At 44.5% G+C, this 25,445-nt stretch overlaps 1 protein-coding gene across 1 annotated transcript; it reads left to right on the top strand.

Annotated features, from left to right (window-relative positions):
* Nucleotides 1-8,840: 8,840 nt before the first annotated feature.
* Nucleotides 8,841-24,340, top strand: CHRNA1 (cholinergic receptor nicotinic alpha 1 subunit; the record flags this gene model as incomplete). Its single annotated transcript, XM_082630399.1, has 9 exons — nt 8,841-8,883; nt 14,623-14,768; nt 14,872-14,916; nt 15,970-16,079; nt 18,959-19,154; nt 19,633-19,870; nt 22,289-22,512; nt 23,662-23,901; nt 24,209-24,340. The coding sequence occupies 9 exons, from the start codon at nt 8,841-8,843 to the stop codon at nt 24,338-24,340; spliced, it is 1,374 nt and encodes a 457-aa protein (XP_082486525.1).
* Between the last annotated feature and the right edge of the window lie 1,105 nt (nt 24,341-25,445).

The raw sequence follows: 25,445 nt of genomic DNA, 5'->3' as shown, positions 1-25,445 counted from the left end.
TGGTGAGCGGGCAGCAACCTGTCTTGTACGTCATAAGAAGCATTTCTGTAACCCAATGATTACAGATCCAGTAATTCCTACAAAACTGTCAGCCTGAACTGCCGGGCACTGAGCTTGGCTGAAAAAAAAACTGAATTAAAAGAAACTGACCATTTCAGACAGACTGAGACAATGACAGAGGCGGGTCAGTTGGTGTGAACTGGATAAAATCTCAGAGCCAGAACTAGTCCAGGTTTTCAAATGAGTTTCATTTAGCTCTTGAGCTGTCCAGTAAGGATTCCTGGCTCAACTGTGAACTATAAAATAGACTCTGTCGTTGGGCTGAGAGCTGATCCCTCTTTCCCAACTCTCCCGAGGGGAGACCACCGCTCCGGGGTCCCCAGGAACACATCTGAGCCTCCTGCCTTCAGGTTTCCGGGTGGACTGCACCCTGACAGGCCCTGGGGACCGCGGGCGGTGCTCCAGGCAGGAGAGCCGCCCCACCGTCACTTCAATGACCCACTGTTGCCACCTGCTGGCCGCTGGAAGGAGGAGCTCAGCGCTGGGAACAGGAGGGTTTGGCTAAGGGATAGCCAGGCTCCTGGGAGAGGCACCAAAATAGACACAGACTGAGGGTTTTCTCCAAAGAAGTGACCTTGGGAGGATCCACAACTATTCCATTCACTAAGCCACACAAGAAGGTGGACTTCTGTAAAAGCAGTACCCTTCATTCATGCATTATTTAATTAGTCAATTACAAACACTTTTGTAGCTATGTACCAGGTACCCTGAGAGGCACTGGAGCAATTCATTGCCATCCCTCATTCTACCTCCAAATGACATGATCAGTGTGATCTTCTCCCCTATGCATTGAACTAAGCTTTACATTTATTCATTCCATCACCAATAATTATTAACCGAATGCCTACCATGGGTCAGGATCTGGGCCAAAAGCTGAGGATACAGCAGTGAGCAAATTCAGGCGCTGTCTCTGCACTCACTGGTCGGCAGTCTAGTGGGAGAGACAGACATAAATCACACAAATAAATGTAACAGTACACAACTGTGATAGGTATAACAGAAAAATATAATTGTGATAAGGGCAGACCTGAATGGCTTTGATCAATTCTAAAACAGGGATTTGGGCTATTTGATATGCATTAAAATCATTTAAAACCTTTTAATTCTTTTTTTTTTTTTTTTTTTTTTTTTTTTTTTGCGGTATGCGGGCCTCTCACTGTTGTGGCCTCCCCCGTTGCGGAGCACAGGCTCCGGATGCGCAGGCCCAGCGGCCATGGCTCACGGGCCCAGCCGCTCCGCGGCATATGGGATCCTCCCAGATCGGGGCACGAACCCGTATCCCCTGCATCGGCAGGCGGACTCTCAACCACTGCGCCACCAGGGAGGCCCTTAAAACCTTTTAATTCTTTGACCCAGTACTTGTACTTATAGGAGCTTATCCTAAGGCAACAATCAGAAAATTACCTGGTTTATAAGGATGTCCACTGCATGACTGCCTGTAATAGCAAAATAAATAAATAAATAAAGGAAATCATCCAAAAGTCCAGTGATAAGGGGTTGGTTAAACAAATTATCATACACTTAAAAAACAGAATACTCTGCAGCCATTAAAAATGAAAATGTAGAGACATTATTTGACTGGGAGCCTATTATATACTCTGTAAGTTATGGAAAAGTATGTATAGTAAATCTCATTTTTGAAAACATTTATATGGGTGTTTTCTTCCAGCTCCCTACTACACAATCAATTTTTTTTCTTGTTACTGTTGGGTCATTATAATCATCATGTAAATATGCTGTTATTTTTCCCTTCCCCAAAAAGGGCACAAAACAAAACAACTTCTATTGATGACTTCTCTCTCATTTCCTTGTTATGCCCTGCAGTAAAGCCCCTCTAATTTCTCCCCTCTTAAACCTTACTCCAGTCAGGTTTTGTACATGTCAAGGTCACCAGTGGCCGCCATATTCCTAAGCCCTGTGGTCATTTCCGTCCTCGTCTCATGGGCTCCATCAGCAGCATTTAACACAGCGGGCCACACCTTCCTCCTTGCAGAGCCCTTCACCTGGCTTTCAGAATCCCATCCTCTCTTGAATCTCCTCCTGCCTCAGTGTTTCCTCCTTCTCAGTTTTTGCTGCATCCTCCTCTTCTTCCCAACTTTTTTTTTTTCAATTGAGGTATAGTTAATTTATAGCATTACATAAGTTTCAAGTGTACAACATAGTGATTCACCATTTTGAAAAGTTATACTCCATTTATAGTTATTATAAAATACTGGCTATATTCCGTTTGCTGTAGCTTATTTCTTTTATACACAGTAGTTTGTACCTCTCAATCCCCTACCCCTATCTTACCCTCTCCCTTCCCTTGCCCCACTGGTAATCACTAGTTTGTTCTCTGTATCTGCTTCTTTTTTGTCATATTCACTAGTTTGTTGTAATTTTTAGATTCCACCTATAAGTGATCTCATACAGTCTTTGTCTTTCTCTGTCTGACTTATTTCACTAAGCATAATATCCTCCAAGTCCATCCATGCTGCTGCAAATGGCAAATTTCCTTCTTTTTTATGGCTGAGTAGTATTCCATTGTATATACATGTACCACATCTTCTTTATCCGTTCATCTGTTGGTGGTCACTTATGTTGCTCCATATCTCGGCTGTTGTAAATAATGCTGCTGTGAACATGGGGGTGCATGTATCTTTTCAAATTAGTGTTTTCATTCTCTTTGCATATGTACCCAGGAATGGAATCACTGAATCATATGGTAACTCTATTTTTAGTTTTTTGAGGAACCTCCATACTGTTTTCCACAGTGGCTACACCAATTTACATTCCCCTCAACAGCGCACGAGGGTTCCCTTTTCTTCACAACCTTACCAACATTTGTTATTTGTGGTCGTTTTGATGATAGCCATTCTGACAGGTGTGAGGTGATAGCTCATTGTGGTTTTGATGTTAGTTCTCTTCTCTCTCCTCATTCCTTTGATCTTATCCAGTCGTGGTTTTAAGCACCATTTACGCTAGTCTAGTCCTCTCCTCTAAACTCCTGACTCCTAAATCCAACTGCCGGCTCAGATTTCTAATAGACACCTCAAACTAAGAGAACTCATGATTTTCCTCCCTTTTAATCTGCTCCATCCACAGCCTTCCTTAATTCACTTGTTGGCACATGAAACCTTCATAATGTTCAGGCCAAAACCCTGCAAATCATCTTTAATCATCATCCTCTTTTTTTTTTTTTTTTTTTGTGCATCCAGCTCCAATCCTTCAGGAAATCCCGTTAGCCCTAGTGTCAGAATATAGTTCCCAGATCCAACTACTTCTCATGGCGCTCACTGCATCCACTCTGGTCCCACCCACCACCATCCACCTCCTGGATTACTGTGTAGCTCCTAACTTGTCTCCCCTACAGCCTCTTGTCGCCACAGGAGCCAGAGTTGCCCTTTTACAACATGTGTCAGATCATGTCACTCCTGCTCAAAACCATGCAGGGGCTCCGCATCTCACACAGAGTAAAAGTCTACAAGGTGTGCTGAGTCCCCTCTGCCCCCAGGCTACTCTCTGACTTCAGCCTCTGGCCATCTCCCCGTCACTCGCTCTGCTCCTGCCGGGCTGGCTTCTTTGCTCCGACTTCAGCACTCCAGGCCCACTCCCCTTGGGGACCTCTACTGCTGCTCACTCTGCCTAGAATGCTCATACCACAGAAATCTGCGCTTCCTTCAAGTGTTTGCTCAAATGCCTCGTCCTCATCGAAGCGTACCCTCAACCTACCACGTTTACAATTGCGACGCCCTCTCCAGCTGTCCCGATCCCCCTTACCCTGCTCTACTTTTTCCATAGCATTTTGACCTGTTAAGATACTAAACAATTCACTTATTATCTGTATATATATTTATTTTTTTAATTGGAGTATAGTTCTATATATTTTTTTATTGATAATCTCCGCCAACTAGAATGCATTTTTCCCGAGGAACAGAAATCTTCATTTTATTTACTGATGTATTCCAAATGCCTAGAACTGTGCCTGGCACATAGCAATGCCCAGTGACAAAAATTTTTAATAAATGAAGGCATGGGCGGAATCCTTTCACAATGTATATGGATGTCAAATCATCACACTGTACACATTAAATATCTTACAATTTTATTTGTCAATTATACCTCAATAAACCTGCAAAAAAAAATTAATCTTTTCCTGAAAATATCATTTCCCTAGCATAAAAACCTAAAACTTAAAGGAAATCTTTTGACTTCAAGTAACATAAAGCAGGGTTTGGGGTCAGTGAAAATAAATACACAAATACATAAAACATACATAAATGCATGGAAAGAGTCTGAATGTATATAAAAGAACCCATTAACCATAGATGTTTCTGGTAGAAGGATTATGGGTAAAAGTTTTTCTTTTTGTTCATCTGTTTTCCAATTTTTCTGTAAGAAAGTTGAATTACTTTAATAATAAACTTTTCAATGAAAAAAATAGGCTTACTCCTGTGGATGATAGCAGTTTTAATATATATATATATATATATATATTTTTTTTTTTTTTTTTTGCGGTACGTGAGCTTCTCACTCTTGTGGTCTCTCCCGCCACGGAGCACAGGCTCTGGACGCGCAGGCTCAGCGGCCATGGATCACAGGCCCAGCCGCTCCGTGGCATGTGGGATCTTCCCGGACCGGGGCACGAACCCGCGTCCCCTGCATCGACAGGCAGACTCTCAACCACTGCGCCACCAAGGAAGCCCCTTAATATTTTTTTTTTAGTCTGCAGTTCCAGCGGTTCACCCACAGAAGAGAATAGGTAAGATGGTGGAAACGTGGGAAAGGCACCCACTCACGTCATCGTGAAGATCCCCTGCCCAGACAGTACAAGAAATTCTGTCTTGATTTGCATTTCCCCAGAAGCAGACCCAGCAAGGGGTTATCAGAGAGGTGGCAGGGTGGGGACACTGAGACAGAAAAGAGACAGAAATGAATAAAGGCAAGGCTGTCAGGCCACGTCCACTAGGGGCAACCAAGACTCCATCCCATGGACGAACCCTGGGACGCAGTGCAGAGAGTGCCTCAGTTATCCCATCCTAGGCGGGAATTTATCCTCCGACAGTGGTTGAGGGCTGTTTTGCGGGGCATTAATTCCCTTGCACTTCCATCGTGTCCCCTGTCCTACAGCCAGGAAAAAAAAAAATCTCAGGTAGAGGGTTGCAGGTGTGGGCAGTCAGTAGACTTCTCCAAGTCGAGGTGAAAGCCAAGGGAACATGGCTGGGCGCTGAGAGGGTCTGCAACAATTCCTTGGTTAAGTCTCTGATTTTGCTCTCTGGGCGGAGCTCCCTTGTCCATTGCCCTCTGTGGCTCTTGGATGTGCCCTCTGCCGGGGTTCTTCCTGGTCCGTTATCTCCAAGGCCGCATGTGAGGTGAGCAGTGTGGACAGTGCCCTCCTGCAGAGACTGTAGCTTGCTTTCCCCCAGTGCGTCTTTGGGCACCCAAGGACTGATTCAAGGCTTGGGCAACAAAAGTTTTTGTAGTCTGAGTTCAGGAACTCTTCGGCCCCCTCCCCGTGTCCTCAAGTCCATTCTCTACGTCTGCATCTTTATTCCTGTCCTGCCCCTAGGTTCATCAGAACCATTTTTTTTTTTAGATTCCATATATATGTGTTAGCATACGGTTTTTGTTTTTCTCTTTCTGTCTTACTTCACTCTGTATGACAGACTCTAGACAAAGTGAGAGAGTGGCATGGACATATATACACTACCAAATGTGAAATAGACAGCTAGTGGGAAGCAGCTGCATAGCACAGGGAGATCAGCTCGGTGCTTTGTGACCACCTAGAGGGGTGGGATAGAGAGGGTGGGAGGGAGGGCAAGAGGGAGGGGATAGGGCTTCCCTGGTGGCACAGTGGTTGAGAGTCCGCCTGCCGATGCAGGGGACACGGGTTCGTGCCCCGGTCCACGAAGATCCCACATGCCACGGAGCGGCTGGGCCTGTGATCCATGGCCGCTGAGCCTGCGCGTCCGGAGCCTGTGCTCCGCAATGGGAGAGGCCACAACAGTGAGAGGCCCGCATACCTCAAAAAAAAAAAAAAAAAAAAAAAAGAGGGAGGGGATATGGGGATTATGTATACATATAGCTGATTCACTTTGTTAAACAGCAGAAACTAACACAACATTGTAAAGCAATTATACTACAATAAAGACGTTAAAAAAAAACTCTTAATAAAACCAGAGTTCTTTGGCCATACAATTCCTTCAAATATTTAGTAAGCTTCTGAAATCTTTCTTTGCAGTCATTTGCGCATGACAGTATGCACACCTAGGTTCTTTACCAGACACAATTCTCAAGCCTGATTTACCTCTTTGCACCCTAACCCCTAGGCTTCTCTCCTCCAACTTAATGGAAACCATCTTGAAGCCCCCTGGGAAAGAAATTGGCCTGAGCGTGAAGAGAGCAACCTTAAACGATTTTTGCTACAGTGGTGAGACCAGGTATTGAGAAGTCCTAATGGGCTTTTGTTGCTCAGAGCCTTTTTTTTTTTTTTTTTTCCTCCATGTTATCACTTACTCTTAGGGCTCAAAGTGGAAGGCTCCAGATTTCTGGACTCATCCTATCCCTTTCATTTCTGTTCTTGAACCAACCAATTGTTGCCTGAGCTTGACTCTTCCTTGTACAGACTCCCTAAGCAAAGCCAGTAAGAACTGGGAATTCCCTGGAGGTCCAGTGGTTAGGACTCTACCGTTCCACTGCAGGGGCCGTGAGTTCGATCCCTGGTCAGGGAACTAAGATCCTGCAAGCCACACCGTGTGGCCAAAAAACAAAACAAGTAACACTCACTTTGTGTTTTCCAACCTCTTCTAGAGCCACCAGCTTGGTACATACTTTGCTCAGAAAGAAATCCAGGACAACAGTTTTATTAAGTAATTTGCTATTATCTTCATCTTTTCTGCCTCCAGTACCAATTTTCTTACCTTCCCCACTGTGCTACATGTTTTAAGATCCCCAATGCAAGGGAGTAAATTTTGTATTAACAATGATAAAACTACCTTCTGTACAAATAAACCCAAGAATTTTGATGGCTTGACACAGTCAAAGTTTTGTTCTCTCTCATGAAATAGAGCTGGGTGGTAACCAGGTCAATGGGGCGCCCTCCTCCCTGGAGTCATTCAAGGATTCAGGATATCAAAAGCAAAGCCCCCTTCAACATGTGGTTTCCAAGGTCACCCTGGGGGTCATGTCCATTCCATGTCCATTCCAGCCAGTCAGAGACTAGAAGAGCATGGATGAGCTCCAGTGGGAGGATGGTGAGTCTCATAAAATTTCCCCTCCCATTTCATTTTCTAGAACTCAGTCCCATGGCTCCATGTAGATGTAAGGGGCAGGGTGAAGGGATGTATTCCTGGCTTTGTAGCCACAGTGCTATGCTATGTGAAAGGAGGGAACCAATTTTTCTGTTGACAGCACATCTCCCACAATTTAAAGTAAAAAATGTATAAATAATGCAGACTCTAAGCTCTCTACACTCCCAGCCCTTTCCCTAATTCTTTCTTTGGACTCACTGGAATGGGGGAATTGGCCAGGATGCTGTTCTTGGGCTTGAGGTGAGGGAGCTTCTTCACCTGATTCAATTTGAGAAGGAAGCAAGGAAGGAACCGGCAGGGTGTCTTTAAATAACTGCTCCCTTTTCTATTTTGGTAAAAATCCTTCTCTGACTGAGCAATCACTAACGACTGGCTTTCGGGATTTTTTTTTTTTTTTTTTTTTTTTGCATTACGTGGGCTTCTCACTGCTGTGGCCTCTCCCGTTGCGGAGCACAGGCTCCGGACACGCAGGCTCAGCAGCCATGGCTCACGGGCCCAGCCGCTCCGCAGTATGTGGGATCTTCCCGGACCGGGGCACAAACCCGTGTCCCCTGCATCGGCAGGCGGACTCTCAACCACTGCGCCACCAGGGAAGCCCCGGATATTTTTTTTTATACAAATAAATTGAAAAACTGAAGCACTCTGCTCTTTGCTTCCCTGAGTGAGAGTAGGCAGAGGAATGACCGCAGGAAGTAGGAGCCTGGAACGGCGCTTATGCAGTGGGACAAGTTTCCCATTAATTACTTCTCACTTGAATAACAGGACATGGGAGGTGAGCTGTTTGCTGTCGCTAATGGCGCACTGCAGGATAGGTATTGCCTGGTACAGAGACAGGGCTGGGGACAGCCACTCCGGGGGCCATCATAAAACCAGTTTTATGGAAGAAGCCACCGTTGTTTGAAACCAAACCCAACCAAACATGGAATGCTCTCCAGCGGCACCAACCCCACTCTTCTCAAATTCATTCCCTCACAGAAGCCCCAGGCATTCTCAGCCTAGAGGGAACCAGAGCAAATAAATTTTCCTCTTTGTAGAATGCGGACTTTTGTGATTTAGGATGATCAGTGTCTTACACACACACACAGCTGACTAGCTACTCAGACCCAGTGACCCTGATCAAATCAATCCACACAGATGAGGTTCTGGTTTATACAAAAGGGAGGGAGTTGCTCACCAGGCAAAATAATTCATTCCCTACTCTCACGTGTTTTTTTTTTTTTTTTTTTTATGAAGACCTGACTCATGGTGCATTGAAAACACCGTGCAGTTCACCCTCAACTTGTCAAAGGTCCAGCAGTTGTGTAAAGTGTCCGCCCTGCAATAACGTAAGGACCTCAGCCCCGGGCTCCAGGGCTCCGGGCAGCCCAGCTGTCACTGCCACAAACAGGTGGTGTAAACAATAGCTTGGCTCAGCTCACTCACTTGCCAAACCCTCCAGCAGCTGAGTGTCCAGCCAGAGAGCGGCCCAGGCGAACACCCCACCACTAGCCCATGGAGCCCCGGCCACTCCTGCTGTTCCTTGGCCTCTGCTCAGGTAAGTGCCAGGGCTGCAGGGCTCTCCTTTGAGGCTGAAGCACTAGAAGCCCCCGAACCAGAGTCTTGCTTCTTTGATGGGAACACAGAATGGCAGGGCTTCACCAGCCCCAGGCTGCTCTGTCCGTTTCTCACCGATGTTGGCTTGATTGGGTTTGTGGATAAAGATTTTTAGTTGGGTTATCCAATTAAAATAGGAGCTGCCTGATCAAAAGCTACAAAGTAGACATGCAATCTCTCTTTCCTTCAGTGCCTGCATCTTAGTAAATCCGTACGATCTGATTCAGCACCTCTTCTACCATCCCGGAGCTGCTATCATAGTTGAACAACTATAGGAACTTAGAAGGGTGACTTATAATCACAAGCAATATAGTTAACAAGTCTTTTTATGGCTCTAGGAGAATTCTGATAATGAAGAGGATAGATTGACAGCTCCATGTGCTGGAGGGAGAAACCTTTTCATAACTGTAACTAAACGCTCTCCATGAGAGATGAAATATTTTGTAATTTTTTAAACTTCTGAAGCTAAAAAAAAAATTCGTATGAATGCATTACGGCCTACTTTTTTTTTTTTTTAAGGACACTACTATATGTAGGTTTGGGTTTAATTGAAACCATAAAACCTTGCACAGCCCTTGACCTGCGTTCCACTCTGGAATGTGTCACAACACAGCAGCTGAAAAGTTATCCTGAATCCCAAACTTCCGGTCGAGGGAAATAGATGTTTGCTGATTGCTTCATATAAAAGTTTACTGGTGATATCATCTCAACTGAGAAACAAGGCGACTGACATTCTGTGATTTCTATTCTCTAATATTGCTCTGACAAACACAGGTCTTCTGGGCAAAAGAGGTGAAGAGCTTTATTATAAATGGTTTTCAATAGCAGAGTTGAAGGAAATAGCCTAAACTCTGATAAACTATATCCTCTGGGATTTGGACTCGATCAAACCAAAGCTGGCTTGGTGGTGATGGTGGTGGTGGTGTGTGTGTGTATGTGTGTGTGTGTGTGTGTGTGTGTGTGTGTGTTTGCAAACACCACACTCAATGGAAGTTCTTAAGTGATATGTTTATATATAAAAATCCTTTAGAGATCTTTTAGGACACCAAGGATCTCCAAAAATGCAAGTTTAGCTATTTTTTGAAGTATGTGATATGTATTTAGATCAAACCTAGAGTTTGCTGGTGTCAATTCACATGGATAGTTAACAGAAATTTAGAGCAAGATGAGGCAATCCAACATTTTCAAATTTATATTATAGGGAAACTGAGTCTAAAAGACATGGACTGACCTTCCCAAAGTCACTTCATGTACAAACTTTGGAATGTGATCAGACTCCATTTTTTATGTGCATGGTCAGAAAACACAGCCTGAAATTGAAAAGGTAGGAAGAAACACAGTACCAGGTTGAGATAAGAATTACCCAAGGTGACTATTAACAGGACAGAATTCCTTTTGTCCAACCCACCAAGCTATTCCCCACATAAAAATACAGATTGGACTAGTATGGTACAAAAGAACACTTTAAAATTGTGGCTGGGTTCCCCTACTTAGGTTCAGTCCTTTGGGGGCAAAAATGAGGGACACTTTTTCCCGTGTTAGCGTAACACATAATGATCTCTGTTCTATTTTTATAGCACATTCATTACAACCTTTCCTCTCCCCCAGCTCAGGAATCCCAAGCACTTCATTACCACCTTGCTTATGGCATATTACTTTCCAGCTTGTTTACAGTTATTTATATAAATGGAAAATATCAATGTCCATGAAGGTAGGAAGACAGGATCTGTATCCGATTCATGTTGGAAAACCTCAAAGCTACTCAAAAAATGCTTTGCACACAGCAAATGTTCAACGAATATGTGAATGAATTAATGTTACCACCATCTGAATAGGGATGACCAGCATGATTTGGCTGAAAAGGGAGACTCTGACATTACATTATGTGTTTGTCTGTGTTTATTAATTTACATCCTGCCTTTTAAAGAAAGTATTTACTGTGATTTATTGAATCCGTGAAGAGATGGTCCAATTCTCCAGACCATACTGGAGTTGGGAACAGAATCCTAGAATTCTGAGTTCAGGTCCTATAAGTTTTCTATCACTCTACCCTGCTTTGGGGAGGAAAAAGAAAAGAATACCAACGAATGTGGTCTAAGAAATGGAGACCTCCTTGGAAATTCCTTAGAAGTTCATTACGAAAGGCACAAGGCCCCTTGGCCTTGGCAAGGGTACAGAGGAAGAAGTGAGTATCCCCGGAACCCTGACCGTGCCTGGCTCCCCAGTGCTCCCTACTCCCTAGCAGAACTTAGGGTTGGCCTGCATAGTTTTCCTGCCACAGAATGCTGACCATCTGCTCTCTCTGTTGCTTTCTAGTATGTTCTTCCTGTCAAACTGGAATAAACGGTCACTTAAAAATAAGCAGCCCAAGGTAACACCAAAGCGATAACCTCAAACCCAGTGGCCAAGGCACTCAGTGATCCACGCCAGTCCCCCATTGCTCCCACTGTGGGCTGGGTGGGCCCCGGGATAGACTAGGCATGGAGGACAGAGGACAGCTGCATCCCAGGGGCTCAGTGGGGCACCTGCAAGACCTGGGTCTTTGGACAACATGCTGCTCTAAGGGTCCTCAAATGCAGGTAGTTTGGGGGAGATGCCACATGAAAGCTCTGCACAGACCCTTTTAGGTTCAGAAAATTTGGGAAACTAGAAATGAAGAGGTAGGCTAGGTAAGGCATTCAATATAGAGAGTCCAGGAAGGTCATAATGAAGATATCTGAGCTATACTGAAACCTTCAAAAATCCGAATGGACATGATACATTTGCCTTTAGGGAGGTGGTAAAGAGCACAGGCCCTCTCGTCAGACAGCCTCCACTTATAATCCTACCTCTAACTAGCTGGGAGCCATGGCTCAGCTCTCCAGACCTCAGCTTTCCCATCTGTGAAGTAGGAGTAAAGACTGACCTCATAGAATTTTTATAAGGATTCAATAAGATAATACAAATACAGGACCTTTAATAAAGCTCTACAGGCTAATTAAAACACATACTTTTGGGAGCATGAAAATGTTTCAATTCATTCCATAGCATTGGTTATTTCAAACTGATATAAAGTTCTGGATGAGAAATAGTGGTTGAGAGCATGGGCTCTGGGTGTCAATCCTGGCTCCACCATTTATGAAATCTGGGCCTCAATTTCCTCATCTGTAAAGTGAGGACAATGATAGTACATACCACACCCAGTTATGAGGATTGAAAGACTTAGTACACATAAAGCACATAGAAGAATGTCTGGCACAAAACAAGTTGGGTGTGTTAGTTATTATTTTTGTTGATCAATAAAGATAGAAAATGGAATTACTTTTTACTTAATAATTATTTTGTTGACAAACACTTCCAAACTTAGGATTGAAGGAGAAAAATAAAAAACCAATCACCTGCCTTAGTGGTGATCGGTTAACACAACTGGGGAAAAAGGGAAAGCATCTCACTCGTTTCATTTTTAAAGTTGTCTTGGCCCAGGGAAAAAGTGTAGTTTCAGCAATAACCTGCGGAAAGGGGAGATCTGGTTACATGAATCCGGGCAAATGGATCGTGTGTCTACTTCCTCTCCCAGCCCTGAACAGGCAACCCCCAAACCACAGCAGGCTTGAGTTACAGAGATCCTTCATAAGGAACTTGTTGGAATTTGGAACACATTTTCTCATAGGAATAATGGCACATGTCACTGTACAGTTTCCAGCACATTCATAACATTAAAAGTGAGTACAGGAGCACGGCACAGAATGACCGGCTCTAACTTCAGCTCTGCCCTAGCAGCATGACCGCAGACAAGTCAGCCCACTTCTCGGAATCTCAGGCGAGAATGTCTGCCTGCCTGCCTGCCTGCTGGTGAGGACCACATCACGCTCAACACACAAAGCCTGTGGGCTCTGAGAATACTGGATGATATTGCCCTCCATCCTGAAGGAAAACGTAGTAAAGATTCCTTGGAATCATTCATGCTCCAAATAGGAGCCCCAAACCCAGGTCAGCAGAACATGTGGTTTTCACTCTTAGCAACTTAATTGGGACATGGGCCCATCAGCAGTGATTATTTTTTTATTTTTAAAATTATGGAGGGCTTCCCTGGTGGCGCAGTGGTTGACAGTCTGCCTGCCGATGCAGGGGACGCGGGTTTGTGCCCCGGTCTGGGAGGATCCCACATGCTGCGGAGCGGTTGGGCCCATGAGCCATGGCCGCTGAGCCTGTGCGTCCGGAGCCTGTGCTCCGCAACGGGAGAGGCCACAACAGTGAGAGGCCCACGTACCACCAAAAAAAAAAAAAAAAAAAAAAATTATGGAAAAATACATAAGTATGTAAGATTTACCATGGTAAAATACACATTACATAAAATTTCCATTTTAAAGTACACAATCCAGTGGCATTAGGTACATTCACAACGTTATGCAACCATCATCACTAATTGCAGAACTTTTTCATCACCCTAGAAGGAAACCCTGGGCCCATTAGCAGTCACTCCAATTTCCCAGTCCCCACAGTCCCTAGTAACCACTAACCTACTCTCTGTTCTATGGATTGACCTATTCTGGATAATTCATATAAATGAAATCATACAATGTGCCCTTTTGTGTCTGACTTCTATCACTTAGCATAATGTTTTCAGGAGTCATTCATGCTGTAGCATGTATCAGAACTTCATTCCTTTTCATGGCTGAATAACATTCTACTGCATAGATATACCACAATTTGTTTATCCATTTATCCATTGATGAACATGTGGGTTGTTTCTACCATATTGCTATTGTAAATATTGCTATGAATATTCATGTACACATTTTTTGTTGGCTTTGGGGTTTTTTTGGTTTCTTTTTTAAATTGAAGTATAGTTGATTTACAATACTGTGTTAGTTTCAAGTGTATAGCACAGTGATTCAGTCATATATATATGTATATATATTCCTTTACAGATTCTTTTCCTTTATAGAATATTGAGTGTAATGCCCAGTAGGTCCTTGCTGGTTACCTATTTTATATATGGTAGTGTGTATACGTTAATCCCAACCTCCTAATTTATACACCCTCCACCCCATGTACAAATTTTTGTATGACCAGTTCATTTGTGGATATACCCAGGAATGGCATTGCTAGGTCATATGGTAGCTCTGTGTATAACTTGTGTGAGAAACCACCAAACTGCTTTCCACAGCAGCTACACCATTTACCTCTCACCAGCAACATATGAGGATTCCAGTTTCTCTGTAACCTCACCAATATTTGTCAATTTTAATTTTGTTAATTATGGGATAACATCCTAGTGGGTGTGAATCAGCATCAATTTTGGGCTGTTCATAGCATCATGAGCTCTGAGGCCAGCCAATCTGAGATTTCATTGCATCATGACCAGATTCTGAAATACCAACACCGACTTTGTGTGGACCTTTCTTCTTGTGTGTGCGTGTTCCTAGCAAACTTGATGCAGCCAGATGCTGGATGAAGGAATGTCATCTGTCCAAAGTACAAATGCATGATAATCTGGCATGCCCCACTGGGAAGGGACCACACTGGCAGCTGCACTTGGAAAGGAATTCAAGGCAATAATAGCTGCATCAGGGAGCCCTTCAACAAGGGGGCCTGCGTGCCTTCCACGAGCTGGCCACACCTCAGTTACTCACGTTAGTCAGTGTGTGTCGAGGGTGGGAGCAGACTCTGACAGTGAGTGTGTTGTTTGCTGTCTCAGCTGGCCTCGTCCTGGGCTCCGAACATGAGACCCGCCTGGTGGCAAAGCTATTTGAAAACTACAACAGCGTCGTACGGCCCGTGGAAGACCACCGCAAGGCCGTGGAGGTGACAGTGGGCCTGCAGCTGATACAGCTCATCAACGTGGTGAGACAAGAGAGCTCCAGGCTCTCTACACCTCCCAGCCTGGAGCATCCTCCCCTGGCTCCCCTCTTGTCCTCCTAAAGATGGGGCCTTATCTTTTTTTCAGGATGAAGTAAATCAGATCGTGACAACCAATGTTCGTCTGAAACAGGTAACTCAGCTAGATAATTGCATTCATGTTGTTTTTATTCACCTGAAATTTAACATGGGCCCAGAGGGAATCAATTTAGGTAGCAGGGATATGTACCAAAATGTTAAAAGTAGATATTTTGGGGTAGTGGGACTGTGGATCATGTTTTGGTGTTTATTTTTTATTGTACTTTGTGCTTTTTCTGTGTGTATTAATTTGTTAGGACTCCTGGAACAAAGTCACAACCTGGACAGCTTAAACAACAGAAACTTATTGTCTCACAGTTTTTGAGGTCAGAAGTCCAAAATTAAGGTGTTGGCAGAATTGGTTCCTTCTGAGTTTGTGAGGGAGAACCTGCTCCAGGCCTCTCTGCTTTGCTCAGAATTGGTTGTCTTCACGTTCACATGACTTTCTTCCTGAATATGTATCTGTCTTCAAATGTCCCCATCTTATAAGGACACCAGTCATATTGGATTAGGGCCCACCTTAATGACTTCACTTTAACTTAATTACCTCTGTAAAGACCCTAACTCCAAATAAGGTCACATTCTGAGGTCTTGGGGGTTAGAACTTCATATTAATTTGGGGGAGACAATTCAACATTGTGTTATCCAAATTTGCTGCATTGGGTATACGTTTCTTTCATAATGTAGAAGAAAATATAATACTTTTTAAAAATATGATGTTGCCTGCTTGAGGAAAACATTCCAAATAGGGTCGTTCTTTCCTAAGGTGGGCAGTGTACCTGGTAGATCTGCTACCATGTGGTGGCGTTACTTGGGGCTACCTTTGTTTTCTCACCTGTAAAATGGGGTCAATAATCACTCCTACCTCATGGGAACTTTGTGAGGTCTAAATGATGAATATGGGTAAAATGCCTACAACAGTTCCTGCATGTACTCAGTGCTCTGTGTTTGCTCTTACTTGTTACTAAAGGGAAAACTGAATTCTGAATCAAACCCTTCTTACTGGAACACAATTTCTGTCCATACCTGAATTACCGTGCTCATCAGAGCTCTTGATAACCCTAGATTTTAAAAATATTTTTAATCGACGAAATGTCTTCATTTCTAGCAATGGGTGGATTACAACTTAAAATGGAACCCAGACGACTATGGTGGCGTGAAAAAAATTCACATTCCATCGGAAAAGATCTGGCGCCCAGACCTAGTTCTTTATAACAAGTAAGCAAAACAGACAGGATGAGGAGGCCGACATTATGGGGGCAGGTGGAGCCCAAGTGCCCTAACGGAAGGGCTGCCACTCTTGGCATGCGTCTCACCACTGTTCACATTAAATAACCCTTAAAAACCAAGAGCCAAGTTGACATGCTAGGGGTGCCATATGGTGTCTCGTGTTATGAATAGAAACAATTATCAGAGCCAAATTGAAACAGGGCTGCAGGGTGGGGGACATTTAATCCCTGAGAGCTCCTGTAGGGTATATGGCAACTATCCAAGGAACCCAAACGTCATATAATTGAGTTCCTTGGAATTAAATGTCCTTCCGACCAATAGGTCTGAACCTCCTGGGGTTGTTATTCATCACATCCTCACAGCATCCCAAGATGCCGCGTGCTGCTGATGGCCTGGGATGCCTATGTAGCCCATCCACTGGGCTCTGTGACAGACTGCATGTTGTGAAATTATAATGTGATTCAAGACACTCCAATTTAATGACACGTTCATTATCATACGCCCTTCATTTGTCAGGGAATGTTCGTTGCAAAGAGCATCCTTCCCAGGCAGGAGCATTCAACACTGGCCTAGAGGATTTGTGGTCTGACATTCTACAGCACGTGTCTGGAGCGAGCAGGCTGTGCGTTCTAGCAGACTCACCAGGGAAGGTGGCCAGGGCTAGTGAGCAGAAATGATACCTTTTAAGACGACCCTCCCCAACTTTGATATTTTATTACATATTTTCCAATCCGACCTGGGATTCAAACTTGAGTCAAAGTACACAATCATTTGTGTAAACTTTTGGACAAGTATGCTCATAGGGACAGAGTGTCTATCTCTCAGAGTTAAGTTTCTCTTTCACTGAGAATCTGAGGGAAACAATTAAAATCCTCAGGTCCTTTTGCTAAGTTCACTCAGAAAGACCCTCATAGGGGAGAGAATCCTGTTTCACTTGCTTAGAAGGAGAGACAGACCGTCTTTTCCCTCTGCTCTGTTGGGAGGGTCTCAAGCTGCATAGTTTTCTGGATAGAGCCTCTTCTCAGTCCCAAGGAAAAATTAATGAGAAGAAAATCTCTTGATTTATGAAGTGAGGCACAATATATAACACATGTCCCTGAAAGCCCAGCAAGGTAGACCCCACCCGCTTTTCAGCACCTATTATACTGTCCTGCTCTCTGCCAAGGCCCTGGGGCGCAGGCTGTTCTGGAATGAGCAGACCACCCACTGAACAAGACCTGCAGAAATAGTTTGTTATTTTTTACTATCTACCATGTTGCCTTTTTTAATGAGAAATTATTGCCAACATTTGAAAATTGGGAAATACATTAAAATCTGAATTTTTAACTTCTCTAGAAAAATCCAACATTCAAAAATATGGCAACTTTGGGGCTTCCCTGGTGGCGCAGTGGTTGAGAGTCCGCCTGCCTGCCGATGCAGGGGATGCGGGTTCGTGCCCTGGTCCGGTAGGATCCCACATGCTGCGGAGCGGCTAGGCCCGTGAGCCATGGCCGCTGAGCCTGCGCGTCCGGAGCCTGTGCTCCGCAACGGGAGAGGCCACAACAGTGAGAGGCCCATGTACCGCAAAAAAAAAAAAAAAAAAAAAATATATATATATATATATATACATACGTGGCAACTTTGGATTAAAAGTCTTGATTCCCAGCTTCCAAGGAAGAATCCGATATCAGGCAACATGGAGCCTTTGCTCCCACGCAGACACCATGGCAGAGCTGAGTGGTGTCTTCCTCAGAGGAGAGAGGGTCTCTCCCCATGCCAGGCTCAACCCTCCCTCCTTCCTTGCCTGCGTGGCCCTGGAAGCATCTGAGTTTGTGACCCCACCCCACTGGGGTCTAAATAGTTCTTTAAAGGTAATAGACCCCTTCTTTAACGTGCTTGTCACCGTAATGAGCCACTAGACATGTTTTTATTTAAAATTCCTGTTTTTCTTCTCAATTAACTTTCAAAGTATATCAGAGAAGGGATACATGGAGATTGACATCACAAATACTACTGAGGACTGGGAAGAAAAATCTGGGATGCAGTGAATCCGTGTCACTTGTTATTCCTTTAAAACTGTGGATTCTCAGGTTCATCCCTAGATATCCTGATTCAGCACTTAGATGGTGCTCAGGAATCTATATTTTGTTTTATTTCTTATTGAAGTGTAGTTGATTTATAATATTGTGTTAGTTGTAGGTATACAGCATAGAGATTCAGATTTTTTGCAGATTATATTCCATTATAGGTTATTACAAGATATTGAATATAATTCCCTGTGCTATACACTAAATCCTTGTTGCTTATCTTTAGTGTGTGTGTGTGTGCGCGGTACATGGGCCTCTCACTGTGTGGCCTCTCCCGTTGCGGAGCACAGGCTCCGGACGCGCAGGCTCAGCGGCCATGGCTCACGGGCCCAGCCGCTCCGCGGCATGTGGGATCTTCCCGGACCGGGGCACGAACCCGTGTCCCCTGCATCGGCAGGCGGACTCTCAACCATTGCACCACCAGGGAAGCCCGCTTATCTATTTTAAGTATAGTAGTTTGTATCCGTTAATCCCATACTCCTAATTTGTCCCTCCCCCTCCTTCTCCCCTTTGGTAACCGTAAGTTTGTTTTCTATCTGTGAATCTGTTTCTGTTCTGTAAAGATTCACTTGTATTATTTTTTAGATTCAGGAATCTATATTTTAAACAAGCACCCCAGTGACCCTTATTATCAGACAAATTTGAAAAACATTGCCACAGATAAAAAGCGATGAAGTGCAAAAGAAAGCTTCTATAATTAGCACCTGAATAATTAACAACTGTCTCCCGTTAACATCCCCAAGCAGAATTGAAGGCTCATCTGTCACTTGGATCCCTGTTCCTCTTTTATCCCAATTGTAGTGCAGATGGTGACTTTGCCATTGTCAAGTTCACCAAAGTGCTCCTGGACTACACTGGCCACATCACGTGGACACCTCCCGCCATCTTTAAAAGCTACTGTGAGATCATCGTCACCCACTTTCCCTTTGACGAACAGAACTGCAGCATGAAGCTGGGCACCTGGACCTATGACGGATCCGTGGTGGCCATCAACCCGGTAGGTGGTGACCTAACTGTGAGGAGGTTGGATGCAGGAAAAGCGTGATTCAGGTCTCCAACTCTGCCCCTCCATTACCATAGGCTCTCAGCACCCATTCGAACTTTGGGGATTGTCTAGTTTGATGGTTCTCAATTGGTTGGGAAGGTTCTTGATGCACTGTATAAGAGAACCACCTGGGGCTTAAATAATTCTCTATGCCCAGGCTCAGGCCCAAGAATTCTGATTTAATCAGACTGGGGTGGAGCTAGGGCACCAATATATTTTAAAGCTCCCAAGTGACTTGACTGTATAGTCAACATGGAGAATCCCAATAGTCCAAACCCCCTTATTTTACCCCAAAGCGAAGGTAACCCAGGGTCCCTCCTGGGTATGTGACAGTGCTGGGATCTGTTGCCTTGTCACAGCTGATTAGGAAACCCTCCCCCTCCTCAGGGTGAGGAGGCTGGGAATTCAAAGTTTCGTTCCATCTTCTCAGGAAAGCGACCAGCCAGACCTAAGCAACTTCATGGAGAGTGGGGAATGGGTGATCAAGGAGTCCCGGGGCTGGAAGCACTGGGTGTTCTACGCCTGCTGCCCCTCCACCCCCTACCTGGACATCACCTACCACTTTGTCATGCAGCGCCTGCCTCTCTACTTCATCGTCAACGTCATCATTCCCTGCCTGCTCTTCTCCTTCTTAACCGGCCTGGTGTTCTACCTGCCCACAGACTCAGGTGGGTGCAGCTGCCATGGCGGCAGCTGCTGACCCTGACGGATCTCGGGCTACTATTTTGGGGGAAGCCAGAAATAACCACGGCTAATAAACAAATACAGGCAGACGGACCCAAATCATCATCCCTGGGAGGATGCGTGTACTGACTGGCCATGTGCAGTGGTGAAATCCCAGCTGGGGCAGACTACAGAGCAGGCAGAGAGCTGAATGGGACCCTGAAGATGCGCATACATAGCTCAGTCTGGTTAAGTGAATAACCACCAGCACCTATTTGCTGAATACCTGCTGTGTGCCCCGAAATGTGCTGGGTAAGGCGTGGATCACAGACACTACCGATGCCTCGTTCCCCATGAAGTCACTTGCTGTATGTGACTAATCAGGTCTTGCCTCCTTTGCCCACGGCTTGCCCCTTGAAAATAGCTTTTGTGTATCTATCCTCCAGATGGCAGTATCTTTACACACAACACCATACTTCCCAAGTGGCAATTCTTTCTCCCATATCAGCCTGGACAACTTACTTACCTCCTACTGAGTAATCACATCTGTGACATAATTTCACCAGACACCAACAATCTACAGAAAAGGGGGAAAGGGAACACATATGCCTGCAAGCAAGTCACTGCTCTTAAATGATTTACGGCAGACAAGCAGGGAAAAAAGAAAGATGGTAAGGTGGTCCTCAAACTTATGAGAGATAACAATTTTATCAGAAGGCCAAAAAAAAAAAAAAACCCCACAGAAGTCTAAATCCAACTTTCCAACAAGAAGAAAAAAAACTTACACATTCACTCACTCAACATATACCGTTTAAACAACTGTTACAAGACAGGGATAAGGTAGAGAATAAGGCAGAATTTTCCCCAGAGAACATATGTTCTAGGGATTGTACTCATTCTTAAACAAATGATCACAAACAAGTATTTTTTCACCTTTCTAATCAAATGAAGCTTCTTAAAGAGAGAAAACTCTAGGCAGGGCAATATGGAAACTAATCAGAGTTTCTATTAATATTAAATGATTTATGCTTGAAAAGCATTTAGAACAGTGAGACTGCTTGATAATTGTTAGCTATCATTATTATCATTAATCAAGAAATTTGATGTACCTTGATCAATATTTTATATTTATAATTCTGTTTTCTTTTTTACTTTTGAAGACTTTCCTACCCACCAGAAACTGACAATATCTTGTTTGCATCCACTCTGGATCCTGTGTATATTCCTAGCATCTGGACGCATCCAGAATGCGAAAAGCTCCACACTGGAAAGCAGGGCCACACGAGGGGTTTCCCAGGACACAAACACCAAGACCATCCCAAGGAAAGTCCCTTCCAAAGTCTCTCTACTGCATCTGAGCTGGTCAATCCCCACAAAAATATTCCAGTGCCATCCAGCCCCTGGCTTTCTTGTTTACTTGTCCAACCAAGACACCATCTGGGAATTGTTCACCCTGAAACTGTAGGGCCTGGAGAAAAGATTCAGGGGAAGGGGAATCCCTCATCCCTTAGCATGAAAAACAAAAAAAGTCAAAACAAGAAAAAAAAACCAAATCATCCCCTTAGATGAAGATGAGAAAGTGAGTGGTGTGAAATCATTGATTTTGTCCTTTCTCGGCTTTGGTCTTGCAGCTTGCTCCCACAATGAGAAAAAGATACATGTACTTCTGTGCTGCCCATCCATCTGCTGGGTAACGAGTAGGCCAGGCTGCAGTTCAGTTTTGTGAGGTTTAAGACATTCTGCTGCAGATGGAAAAACTGCCATCTGGGGTCTCGATTACCACCCAGAACCTCCCTGGGTTCCCTGAGTTCTGCCAAGAAACGGAATGCTGGGCAAGAGGTGAAGTAGAATTTCCTGCTTGGCAGCCTCTAATGGAAACGCCTGCCACTTGCCATCATCAGCAGAGTTAAGGTGCCAAGGTCTCATAGGAAATTCTGCAGAAAAAATTCCCCACAACGAGACCTTGAGAACATGACGGTCACATTCCTCTCACCCTTGGGTTTTGGTGGTGTGCTGGTTTGCTAGGGCTGCCTTCACCAAGGACCACAGACTGGTGGCTTCAGCAACAGAACTTTATTTTCCTACAGTGCTGGAGGCTGGAAGTCCAAGATCAAGGCGTCAGCAGGGTTGGTTTCCTCTGAGGCCTCTCTCCTTGGCTTGCAGATGGCTGTCTTCAGCCTGGGTCCTCACATGGCCTTTCCTCTGTGTGTGGCTGTCTTAATCTCCTTTTCTGATAAGGACACCAGTCATATTGGATGAGGGCCCACCCTAAGACCTCATTTTAATTGAATTACATCGTTAAAGGCCCTATCTCCAAAACAGTCCCTGAGGTGCTGGGGCTTAGAGTTTCAACACATAAATTAGGGTGGAAGAACAATTTAGCCCATAACAGGTGTGTTGTGTTTGTTTCTTCTTTTGTCCAGGAGAGAAGATGACTCTGAGCATCTCTGTCCTGCTGTCCTTAACCGTGTTCCTTCTGGTCATTGTGGAGCTGATCCCTTCCACCTCCAGTGCAGTGCCCTTGATTGGGAAGTACATGCTGTTCACCATGGTGTTCGTCATCGCATCCATCATCATCACCGTCATCGTCATCAACACGCACCACCGCTCCCCCAGCACCCACGTCATGCCTGAGTGGGTGCGGAAGGTGAGCGAGCAAGGCCCCGGCACACTTTGCACAGGGCCGCCCCTCCCTCAAGGCATCCGCAGGTCTACTCTTCTGTATGGCCAGTGGCCTCCTAGGTAACCCTTGTGGGCACTTAGGAACGGAAAGTCCTTTCTGGGCTGTAGGGGTTTTGGGGAAGGAACTTTCTTTGGCTTCTTACTGGGTATAAATAACTCAAGCAACCACCCCAGGGAGATAAGAAAACCAGAATTAACAAAGCCCATTCCAAACTCAACCTTAAAAATCTCTTTGATTAGAGAAGATGAATAAATCACTATCCTTTTATTCAAATGCTTTGAAATCTTGAGATGTCTGTTTTTGTCTTCCAGTTTGTGAACAGACTGCTTATTTTTTTGCTGGTAGAATCATCTGCTGAGACTAGAATAAGGGCTAGAAATTGGGAGCGGGGGTAGGGAGGGGGCTTGATGAGAGATTGTCAAAAAGTTTTAGTGAGGAACTTGGTCTCAAATATTTACATTACTGAATTTTAAAATGTGTTAACATTTCCAATATGTTGGTTCTTTTATACATCTTCACAGAGACACTAACGTCCAGTCTTTTGTGCACAATGCAAAAGACTTGTTATGAATTGACAGAGAAACTACTGCTTGCAATGTATTCTTTTGGGAGGAGAGACAGTCCCCTGCTTCTCTAAAGGCCAAGTGACTCCTGGCAATACCTATGCTGCATTTCTTCAGGAACAAGAAACAGAAGAAAACAGTGTGGGGCCGGAACCTTATATATATATTTTTTAGTGGGAGGAGCCCTTTCTTTAACCTTTTGATCATGAGGACACAGGCCTCGAAAGAAGTGGGTGCCTACAGGGGGTCTGGAAGCTTAAGCTTCATTGGTTTCTTGAGTCACTAGCTGCACACAGGCTCCCTCCAGTGGCAAGCTGCTGGCATTACAGAATCATCTCTGTTAGCCTTAGTCATTTGACAGGTCTCAGGATAGACGAGGAAGCTTTGAGAAAATCTAGTAGAGTCCTTTTGTTTTAGGGACAAAGAGGCTGAGGCCCAGAGAAGCTGAATGATTTGCCTAAGGTCACATTGCTTATGCAAAATCAGACTTTGATGCTTGCCCTGCTGACAATAATTCCCATACATGGACTTCTTTTTTATTTTGTTATAGGTTTTTATCGACACTATCCCAAATATCATGTTCTTCTCCACGATGAAAAGACCATCCAGAGAAAAACAAGACAAAAAAATTTTTACAGAAGACATTGATATTTCTGACATTTCTGGGAAGCCGGGACCTCCACCCATGGGTTTCCACTCTCCCCTGATCAAACACCCCGAGGTGAAAAGTGCCATTGAGGGCATCAAATACATCGCAGAGACCATGAAGTCAGACCAGGAGTCCAATAACGTAAGCTCTGTGGCTTGAGATCTGCCCCTCTTGTTTAAATGGTCAAATGCTCGAGCACAGAGGGATGGGTTTGGCTTGATGGGAAGGTTGGCGTTCAAGGGGCAGCTACTGACGTAAGATGTGCCCAGAGACCCCCTAGGCCATCTTAGCAAGTCATCATATTGTGAATAACCTATTTAAAAAATAAAGATCATAATGTCAGTGGAGGGATGATCAACAGATTGAAGGGCCCCTAGATGATGGATAGCACGAACATCGTGAGTCCATGATCATCTTACGGAAATTCTAACATATTCCTCTCTCCCAGGCGGCCGAGGAATGGAAGTATGTTGCAATGGTGATGGACCACATTCTCCTCGGAGTCTTCATGCTCGTCTGTATCATCGGAACGCTGGCTGTGTTTGCAGGTCGGCTCATTGAATTAAATCAGCAAGGATGAGCAGAAAGCTGAGCGGAAGCTCAGCACCAGGGAAATTTGTCTACTTGGATACATGCTCACTTATCAAACATTTAATTTTCTGTATTTATTATTCATGACAAAAGTTTCTGTTCACATAAGATTATGGCCTCAGAGTGTCTTCACATTGCTTCTCCCTTCGCTCCTGCTGTGGCTGCCTGGAGAGTGAAGCCTTTGCAGTAAATGAATCTGGATTGCTACATGAAGCGTTCATTTCCAACAGTGTCCAGAAGAATTTTGCCCAGGATAACTGAGCTTTTCTGTTAGTTTTTAAAATTTTTAAATTTTACGCAAAGAGTCTATCCTTTGCTTAAAAGTCAGTTTTGTACCTGCTAAAAGAGCCCCATCTACCAGTCCCAAAAAGATGAAACATTTGACTTGGAGAGAAAGCAGTAGAAAGACAATATGAAAATTCTAGAATGGCCACCACAATGCAAACTTGCTCAAAAACTCATGCTTTAAAGTAGGTTTCTAGAACTTGGAGGTGAGGGAAGGTCTTCCCAGTCTAACACAGCACCTGAGCTTGATGCTTGGTGTTTGAGGGAAAAGAGGTCCTAACCTGTATTGAGTGTGGGCCCAGGCACTGTGGGAATGGGCTCGCAGGCATGTTTTTATTTATCCTCAGAACTCTCATGACTGTCCCTGTTTTACAAATGCGGAAACTGAACTTGAGGAAGGTTAAGTTCATGGCCCCCCATAAAAAGTAGAACTGACATTTGAACCTAGACCTTGTAGGTTCAAAGCAGCTCTGGGCTGGGCCAGTTCATCTGCTCGCTTGCTCTTTGGATCAACTCTGGCTCCATCTGGGCCATCCTGCGACTCTGGTCAGTGTTTCTGAGAGGTTCAGTCCTAGTGTCAGCCATCTTTCTGCCTTCCCAATTAAACCACCTGCCTTTTCCCCCAGTCCTTACCCCACTCCTGTTTGGGGTTCTAGTTCTATAAATGAAATCAGAAATGTGTGCACATATCATCATCATTTCTGCAATTCTGGACAAGGAGAGAAAATTATTTCCTTTCTCCATAGCAACCTATAAGCCACAAGGCAGTTCACCCCAGAACTAGAATATGTGCAGCCCTGGGCTCAGTA

The sequence above is a fragment of the Mesoplodon mirus genome (assembly GCF_964341445.2).
Source record: "Mesoplodon mirus genome assembly, chromosome: 8".
NCBI lineage: Eukaryota > Metazoa > Chordata > Mammalia > Artiodactyla > Ziphiidae > Mesoplodon > Mesoplodon mirus.
Note: the sequence above shows the minus strand (reverse complement) of the source record. Positions and strands in the feature narration are given on the sequence as shown.